This window comes from Cyprinodon variegatus, unplaced genomic scaffold, assembly GCF_000732505.1.
Source record: "Cyprinodon variegatus isolate N-32 unplaced genomic scaffold, C_variegatus-1.0 Scaffold1231, whole genome shotgun sequence".
Classification (NCBI taxonomy): domain Eukaryota; kingdom Metazoa; phylum Chordata; class Actinopteri; order Cyprinodontiformes; family Cyprinodontidae; genus Cyprinodon; species Cyprinodon variegatus.
The window spans coordinates 24337-34224 of NW_015151684.1; the positions used below are offsets into that span (position 1 = coordinate 24337).

Consider the following 9888-nt stretch of genomic DNA (forward strand, 5'->3'; position numbering starts at 1 on the left):
GTCTACAAAGGTGGCAGACCCGTCTACAGTGGCGGCAGACCCGTCTACAAAGGTGGCAGACCCGTCTACAGTGGCGGCAGACCCGTCTACAGTGGCGGCAGACCCGTCTACAGTGGCGGCAGTCCCGTCTATAGTGGCGGCAGACCCCTCTATACTGGCGGCAGATTGGTCTATACTGGTGTAGTCTGGCATATACTGGTGTAGGCTGGTTTAAACTGTGAAAAAGTGGGGCAAAGTGGCATAGAGAGGAATAAAAGGCATCACCTCCTTCTCCTCCTCTGTCAGCTCCTTCTCCGCCTCCCTCAGTTCGTCATCAAACTCCCCCTCTCTAGACAGCTCCTGTTCTTTCAGCTCAGAGTCTGAATCGTCTTGGAAATCTTCTTCGTCCTCTTCATGCTCTCTCTCTGTGTCTTCCTTGTCTGTTTTTTCCTCTGGGTCTGTTGGGTCGGTCTCCTCTAAACATGAAGGGTCCTTCTGGCTGTTCTCCCCGCTCTTCTTCCCCTGCTCCTCTTTATCTGTGGTGTTTGGAGCCTCCAGGCTCTCCTCGCAGTCGTAGAAGTCCTCCTCGTCGTCCTCCCTCTCAGCTGCTCCTCTGCGGCTCATCTTCAGGCTGAAATCAGACCGTTATCAGACTCTGAAGCATCTGGGCGGTTTAGATAAACATCCAAGCAGAAATAGACTGGAGCGATCATCTAATCAGCTGCTGGTTCTGACTAGTTTCCTGTTTCCCTGTAGCTCTCCTCTGATTGGCTGAGGTCTGACCAGCTGAAAGGCTGCTGGTCACATTGTCCACAGTTTTCTGCCTGACAGATACAAGCTACATGCTAGCAGCTAACTGTAGCTGAAGTCCCACGCCGTGACATCAGCGGCGTGTGGCGTCCTGAGTTACAGTCACCGTAACCAGCATGTTAACTCATTAAAGCAGCTGATTTTATTCTGTCAGCCCACAGCCAACCACAGAGGGCAGCACCTGGCGGCCATCTTGGTACAGACAGCTCATCTAATCGTATCATTGTATTTTAATTAAGCATGCACTTTTTAAATAACTCCAACTATCTTTATTTTATGTTTTAAACATTTTCAAATAGGATACTAAATATTGTGAATAACTATAACTTGATTTTTATACGAAAACAACAATAAATAAAACAGACAGATGAATGAACACACACACAAGGTGTGTATGTTAAATCAATATTTGCCCAACTAAAACTCAGTCTACAGAATAGCAACATTTTATAGATATAAATTAGGGCTGTCAAACTATTAATCGCGCCCAAATCAAAAGTTTGTGTTTCCATATCTGAGTGTATGATCATTTTTAATAAATGAATAAATTCATTAAAAAAGTATATGCAGTACATATACTTAGTGTATACTGTATATAAATGTAAAGATTTTAAATTCAAATAACTAATTCTTCTTAAATAAATACAAAAGTATGTTACATACAAAATGATCACACATATACATAATGTGAACACAAACGTTTATTTTGGATGCATGTGTAGGGACTGGCTGCACTATGGCTGCTTCAGATCACTGGTCACACCTGTTTTTAAAGACTGTAAAACCAAATTAAAGATCAGTTTTCCTAAAATCGTTATGGTTTCAGTAAAACCTAAATCTGAGCAGCCTGGATAAGTTGCGCAAGTAGCCGTGAAACAACTGTAGAAGAAAACCTACATGTTCAAGTATCCGGAATGACAGCCACGATAACAACGATTGATGGAAACCAGAGAGCTGATAAAAGCATCAAGATTTCAGCGAATATCTCACCTCACAGCAGGAAACACCGCCGCTGTTACTCAGCTCCTACTAACTGAGGCGGAAGTGTCGCTCAGAAGCATTTCCGGTTCACCCGGTCTTTTTCTTCTTCTTTTCTATCATGGTGGATCGCAAGCAACTTTAAGGCGCATACCGCCACCTACTGTTCATGAGTGTGTAGCAACATTGTTTTACATCTATTAAATTCTATTTTTAAATTTTGTATTCTGAAGATAAATAAATAATGCTTTCCTTAATCTATAAATATCCTTTATATTCTTTAGTTCCCAATAATCCTTTAAGACTCTATTCTTGACCTGTCCTTTCAATTCTTCTCAATTTCTCCCTTTCAGGTTGATATGTTTTACAGTTCATCAATACGTGTTCTACATTTTCTATCTCTCCACATCCTTCACATTTATCATTATTTTTCCTCCCTATTAAATATAAATTGTCATTTAAATAAGTATGACCTACTCTTAATCTGATCATTATTATTTCTTCCTTTCGGTTTCTCTCATTAATATTTCTATTTAATACTGACTTTTGTACTTTCTATAATCTTCTTCCTTTTTTATCTTCATTCCACCTTTTTTGCCATTTTTCAATTTCTTTCCTCTTAATAAATGATTTTCCTTTCCCTTTCCCTAAAGGAATTGTAATTGTTATTGCCTCCTCTAAAGCCCTTTTTGCTAATTAGTCTGCCTTTTCATTTCCTTTTACCCCTTCATGTGCGGTTCACCCGGTCACATGATCGTGGTGAAGCCGTTGAATAAGGCTGTGTTCGAATTCATAGCGGTGTCTTCCAAGAACCCGGTCTACCTGGACAGGGGCGGAGCTAGATGGGGGGCCAGGGGGTGGCCACCCATCATTTGCCACCCACCCTCAAGTGGAATATTCAAAACATTAAAATTTTTATATAAACATTTATTTGACATGTTTTAACAAGATGATAAGTAAAGAATTAATGCTTTTTCAGAATTACATTTTGTGTTATATGGGGTAAAGAGAAAATGATTTCTCTTTGCAAGTCATATAGGAGTATTATGTGAAATCATAGTTAGCTATTTTAATAAAAAGGTATTAAAATAATCAATTTATGTAGATATTAGTACTTGTAAATATGTTTTTTTTTTTTTTTTGCAGAATGATTATTGATAAAAGTAACAAATGACAATGGAAAAGATGATCGACCCAGAACTCAAACCTGAAAGAATTGTATCCAGTATACATTTTATGTAGGTAAATATTTAAATATATGCATCTTTTTTTTAGTAAAGGCTTTAGGAAAGGATATTTTGTCTTTATTTAGAAAATATGGACGTTGTGCTCATTAATTTTCCTGTTGGAACAATGTAGATTGACCCAGAGGTTCTGGCGCCTATCCACTTTCGGCCACCCCTCAGTGTACATTGCTTATTGTCTGGCCACCCTTATAAACATGTTCTGGCTATGCCTCTGCTACTGGATCCTTTGAAGTCTGTGAAAATAAGGAGACCAGAAGAGTTTTGGCTGTTATTTCAAACAGGTCTACCCTTCGGTGGCTTTTACCGCCTTATGCTCTGTCTACACACAAAGCAGGAAGAGAATGAATGCCGAACTTCTTTTTTTATTGTAAAGTGAAAAAAGGCTACACTCATTAGAATCCAGAGTGGAATAAAGGTGCCAACCAGGAACAAATAAAAGGAAATTAAATGATAGAAACCTTAGTCAGTTAAATAAAGTTTTGCTGTCATTTTGCACATCTCTGATTTTGCTGCTATTTTCAAATATCCATTAATGTAAAAATGTCCATAGCTGTGTATTGGTTATTTATTCTCCAGGTGAACAGTTTTATACTGTTAAAAAACTTTACAGTATTTTATTGTTCATATTTTAACTTTTCCCTATTATGTTAATATAAATTTTTCTAAGGTCCACATTTGTGTGACCATTTTCAATTATCTTTCTGCTGCTGTAAATTTGCCCATTGTGGGATAATAAAGAGATTTTCTATTCTATTCTATAAAAGGGGTAGAAAGATATAAGTAAATCTAAACAATGTATGTAAAAAATAAATATCTGCAAAATCTCTGATATTCAACAAAAAAATAGTTAAGCAAATTGTGCAAAACAGCAATAAAAAAAATAAAAAATCCTATCAGATTTATAGTCCCCACACTGCAGATATATTAGAATCTGTCCTTAAATTACAGCCAAACCAATTTACACAGTAACAGATAAAAACCCTTAGATAAATCAAACATTACCACCATTTATCTGACTCAATACCCATTAAAAGAACGATTTCATTAATTTCAGGCAGAACTATTTACAGAGTTGGATTAATTTAAACTGAACTTCCAATATTCACCACTGTTCGGCACCAAGCACCATTTCCTCTGATCACGGAGCAGCCGGCCTGCTTGGTCTCGCAATGAATCCTGGGATATCCAAGGATAGAAAGGATACACCGGACCCAAATATGAATGAAAAACTTGCCCATGATGATCATCAACATTTAGTAATCTTTCAAATTTATTTTATTTTCTCAGAGTCCCAAAAATAATGTATTTCTCAGAGAATTCAACTAAGTTTGGAATTTGGGTTGAAAACCGGTAGTGCACATCATCCCACAAAGCTTTGCAATGCACACATTCATAGAAAAGATGTCAGTCGATTCAATATCACCGTCACAAAATAAACAAGCGTTATCATCAATAGCAAATCGAAGTCTAAGAAATTCCCTCGAGGAGTAAACACCTGTAAAGATTTTAAAGTGGACTTCCTTGGATTTTGGAGGAATGGGAAGATTGAAATAATTTGTTGTAATTTGGGAACACCAAGATGTTGGGTAGAGCTAGACTCCGCTTGACTCTATCTGCTTTGGCTCGAGTCATCAAAAGGTCAACATATTTGACCATCTGAATTTTGGCTGGTGAATTTTTGCAGCAGATTTCTGTAATAATCTGGGTGAATATTTAAATACATGCTGATTAATTTAAAGTAAATTAAACAAATACATAATTGCACAGGTTAAAAATTCAGTGTTGTAAATTCCATGTCTAAAAAATGTCTGATTGTACTGAGACTTTTTTACATTCACACAGAATTGATACTTTTATTAATAATGACTGAATCCACCATCATAGGGAATAAGCTAACTAACTGTGGTGGAACAAAACTTGTATTAACTATTGAATTGTAAAATTTAATTTCATATATTGTAGTGTTTTTAGAAGGGATTGTGATTATAGTATGTCTCAGTTTTAGAAGAGTGTTAGATTTATAGAAGAGGAGAGAGGAAAAAGAAGATAGGAACCCTGAAATAAAGAAGACTGAGAGGGAGAGGAGGAAAATAGGAACCCTGAAAAATCTACTTAGAAGACTAAAGCAAACTTTTCCTTTAATAACACTATCAATATATTCATTTTATTAATCACAGGAAATACTAACGATGTGGAGAGGTATTCCTGGTTTTACACTTTTTGTTTTTTAAATATTAATGAATATCTAGAAATAAATTAAACATTTTTTGTCCCATTTTCCTAATTCTAATCTTGCTCTGATGTGTTTCCATTTATCATTGAACTGGAAATGTCCTCGGGTTGGATTTCATCAATCTTGCCACTGTACCGTATTGTAGATGACTGTGAGTAAAACACATGTTTTCATGAGAAAAAAATGTCGATTTCTGCCCAGCGAGCGACTCAGACAGCAAGGAAACAATGAGCCAAAGTTTATTTAACTCTGTCATTAATGGTCGTCACTCAATTTCCATCAGATTCATTTCCATTCATTATGCAATTGATATGTTAGCAATGTCTTTGGCTGAAAATCAAATATTTCTGCTGGACGATGGAGCACAATGCAGCGAGAAGTCACAGAGCAGATCGTGTGGGACAGGAAGTCATGCACAGAAACAAAATAAAACATCCAGTTCATTTTCAAAACAATAATGATAATTTTCTGTGGTAACTTGCCTTCAAGAGTCACCATGATCCTTCTAAAAGGCTCAGAACGTCCCATTTTTATCTAATGTTGTTGACTATATTTATTTATTATATATAGTTGTTTAAGTTTGCATATTTGATCCTCTTTATTTAATATTTAGCTAGTTTTACTCTAACATTCTTTGACATTGGGCTGATCTCAGGCAAGGTAAACTAATTTCATTTCATGTCAACATGTGTTGAATGCACATTATCTTCATTTGTATCATTTTAGCATTTGACTGTGTTGATATATTCTCCACTAAAGGGAAAACAGAATAGGGAGGAAAAGCCAAACTGAGCTTTTCTTTGGGTGAAGCAGCAAGAGGAGCAGTGAGGAGAGAGAAAGAGGGAGAGAAGGAACAAGAAAAGGAAGATACTGTGCCTGAGCCCTATGTTTTAAAAGCCAGATGTTTAAAGGAAAATCTGGTCACATTCAGAATACTAAATTCATAAAGTGCTTTAAGTATGAAATTATTACATATTTTTCGATGAAGGATAAGTGTTTTTAATTAACAGTCATTTTCATTTGAATGTGCTTTACCGGAGACATCCATGTTCCCAAAGAGCTCTACTGCCACCTACTGGTTTGTGACGTCACGGTGCGGTATCGGCTGTTGAGCAAGTCCCAGTGCTGTATCTGGTGTTGGTTACAACGCGCTATTATCCATGATGGTGACGACCAGTGCACTATGCGAAGGAGAGAGTAACGGATTAATGACGTGTTTTTTCTCTGGCCAGAAGTTCGATGGCAAATCCCCCCTCAAGTTGGCAATCCAAAGATGAACCCGTGGTGGATCATGAATCAGAAAGGTGAAATAAATTGTTTTTTTTACTTTTACCCAATGTATTACAACATCCAGCTGTCATGCACGTGGGCATTGTCGGTTTAAGTTTAGCTCTCGTGAATTTCAATGGTGTCCTCTCGTCCTGAACTCCTCTCAAAGTCCTCTGGAAATCCAAAAAAATTTTTGGTGATTGCAGATGTGTCTAGTAGCTCATTGATTTTGCTTGTAAAACGGGGGAATGGCACTAGGCTTACAGCACTATGACATCTCTGCTGGAAGATGTCAGGAGTGAGGTGTTATTAAATTTGGGCAAAAATGGCTACACCTGGAGTCGGTAATCACGACAAAAAATATTGTTTTTATTTTTTTACTGATTAACGCTAAATTCATTAAATCACCGCAAACCTATTAGTTTTGGGCAGTGGCGGCCGGCCCATAGGGGGCGCTGGGGCACCGCCCTCCCTGATAAGAAGAGAGAAACGTAAATGTAATCCAAAGGGGGGCCCAGAAGAAAATCTTTTGGAACCACTGGCCTAGCCTATTCCAAAGTCAGAATCATGTTAATTTCTGCTCCTTAAGACTGAAAATGGCATGATTTAAATAATGGAATTAAAATGTCTCTGGGGAGCATGCCGCCTTACCCGCCTAGAAGTTCTGACTCTTGACCTCAGTATTTTTTGGACTTTGCGGACCCCCCTGTTGTACTGCAGGGGTCACTGACCTTTTTAAGGCTTAGAGTTGCTTCATTGTTCCTGAATCACCAGAAGGGGCTACCAAAACTGACCAATGAATGGAGGGGTCAGCATCCACCTAAACTTCAGGCATAATGAACACATTTTTAATGTTTCTTGTCTTCTCTGATTCTCTTTTAGATAGTGTCATTTTTAAATCTGTAGAAATGCTTTTTATGATTAATAGGATGAAAAGCTCAATAAATCATGAAGAGCAACATTATCCGACCAAGTTAAGGTAAAACCATGGCGCACTGGAGAGTTTTTCCGTTTACAGAAGATTACCCTGTTAATGGTTCCATAATCTGTTTTAAACTGGGGAGCGTATTCTTTTACTCTGCTTTTATTTTTCTTCCATTTTTTCTTGTGTTAAGCACTTTGAATCCTCCATTTTCTGAACTGTTCTCTTCTAGAGCTCTGCTCCCTAAAAGCTTTTGGTTTAGACAAGCATTGTTGTCCAAACTCATTGAATTTGGTCACTTAAAGTATTACTTTAATTCAACATACGTTTTAATAATTTTTATGTTTTATACTTGACTATGTTCTGATGTTTTGCTCTTAGGTTTATATCACTATGCAGCTATCTGTGACTCTGTGTCTGTGAAAAGAGCTTCACATATAAAGTGTATTTACATGAGTTGACAGGTTCTGTCTTGGTGCTTTAGAAATAGACTGAACTGGGTCTCCATAGAGACGGTGAATTAGCAGATTCCTGCACTCTAAGGAGCATCTCATCCTCTCAGCTTCAGCCAGCTGCTTTGGGTCAGGTTTAACCTCAAACATTGAGCAGCGTTTGGATCCGGTCAAAAATCAGAACACTGAACACATCTGGGGATCAAAACAGTTTATTGAAATTGCATTTTTTTCCACATATAGAAGATTACATCAAACTTTATTGTTCTGGTTAACATTTCATCCATCAATAAAGAGTTCCAGATCAGTTATGGAGAGGAATAGGAGGAACGTCTGGTCTGAGCTATCCAAGAGACGAAGGCTGAGACTCGTGCGTAGCCTCCAGGTTTCTGAGGGCGTGCACAGCCAACCCCAAAGGAGGTCACACCTGCCAGGAACCAGTCAGAGGAGATAATTTAAATACAATTATTCTTTTTTATGTTTTCCCCAGAATTATTTTTAAATATTTAATTGCAAACAAATAATTTTCTGCATGATGCAAAGAATTCTAAAATAGTTAAGTTCACTTGATGGCCATCATGAGCAGCACAGTTGCTCTTGTATAAAGAACTCATTAAATCAATTCCACTTTTACTGATTTCCTGATTTGGACGTTTAAAATCTGAAGTTTAGGGTTACCTATCTGTTGTTAATGGCTTTCCCTGTCCATAAACAGATTGTCTACATTTACTGCATGGAGGAAACACTAAAACAGCTCTAATGAAAGTTACTAATGATATTCTCATTGCCTTAGATAATAGACTTGTATCTGCACTTGTCCTGTTTTATCTCAGTGCTGCACTTGATACAGTTGATCATAATATTCTTTTCTTTTAGAAAGGCTTGAATACTTCGAAGGAATTAAAGGAACATCACTAGACTGGTTTAAATCATATCTATCTGACCAATTTCCATTTGTTCACATTAATAATAAATTGTATTCATGCTCCAGGGTTACCTTTGGAGTACCACAGGGATCAGTGCTAGGACTAGTTCTCTTTCATTTATATATATGCTCCCAATTTGTTGGGATGATACTCAGCTATATATCTGTGTATAAATCCAGATGAAGCCATTCCAGTACATACTATACAGGCATGTCTATAGACATAAAAACGTGGATGACTCATAGCTTTCTGCTTCTGAATGCAGACACAATAGAAGTTATGGTCTTTGGACCAGAGTCTTTGAAAAAGACCTGCTTAGTCAGTCATTTTATTCGGATGGGATTAAATTGATCTGTTAGGCTGTGACACCACACTGGAGAGAAATTTCAGCTGTGCTCCTGCCACCAACACCTTTTGTTTAAATATGTTGGAGCTTGACCTTTATTTTCATTGTAGTCCTTAAAATGTCAGATTATAATGTCAGGTGGCTCCAACATGAAAATGTCGGAGCCATCAACGATTTTTAGATGGGAGAACTTTTAAAAACGCAAGGTGTTCATAAGCTTGTTTTCATCACTCTAGCTTTAATAATAGGAGGATGTGTGTGTGAAAGTGAAACTAACCAATCACAGTCCAGTGGCCATCCTCAACACACATCAGAGGACCCCCAGAGTCTCCCTACAAACAGAGCAATCAGCAGTCAGCTCTGACCAGCTTCAGGTGAACCATCAGTCAGGAGATGTTAGATCCACTCCTGAACTGGTTTACTTTATTCTGGTTATTCTTGAACAGCTCCAGGATCCTAGTGAGAGCAAGTGAGGTGTTACCTGACAGCTATCAACTCCACCCTCAGGGTATCCTGCACAGAGCATGCTGGAGGTGATGTTGTACTCAGGCAGGAACTCCTGGCACTGATCCTGGTTGATCAGAGGAAGCTGAGCCTCCTGGAGAACATCAGCAGGAGAACCTGAAAGGATGGATGATGGATGAACAGAATGAGGATGGATGGATGGATGGATGGATGGATGGATGGGTGGGTGGATGGATGGATGGATGGATGGATGGATGGATG

At 37.9% G+C, this 9888-nt stretch overlaps 2 protein-coding genes across 3 annotated transcripts in view; both read right to left on the minus strand.

Annotated features, from left to right (window-relative positions):
• The window catches only part of ttc1 (tetratricopeptide repeat domain 1), a 7999-nt gene extending 6106 nt beyond the window's left edge, over positions 1-1893 (minus strand). Inside the window, exons 1-2 of one of the 2 annotated variants that reach the window (XM_015401527.1) lie at positions 1780-1893; positions 265-610 (exon numbers count right to left, since the gene is read on the minus strand). In XM_015401527.1, the coding sequence (XP_015257013.1) occupies positions 265-603 (339 nt within the window). In that variant the 5' untranslated portion in view covers positions 604-610; positions 1780-1893. Of the gene's footprint in view, positions 1-264; positions 611-1686 lie in introns of both variants that reach the window. The other variant, XM_015401525.1, reaches the window with a different exon arrangement.
• A 6290-nt stretch (positions 1894-8183) lies between these two features.
• The window catches only part of tmprss15 (transmembrane protease, serine 15), a 19867-nt gene continuing 18162 nt past the window's right edge, over positions 8184-9888 (minus strand). Inside the window, exons 25-27 of the mRNA XM_015401529.1 lie at positions 9644-9783; positions 9440-9494; positions 8184-8317 (exon numbers count right to left, since the gene is read on the minus strand). Of these exons, the coding sequence (XP_015257015.1) occupies positions 8199-8317; positions 9440-9494; positions 9644-9783 (314 nt within the window). The 3' untranslated portion in view covers positions 8184-8198. The remainder of the gene's footprint in view (positions 8318-9439; positions 9495-9643; positions 9784-9888) is intronic.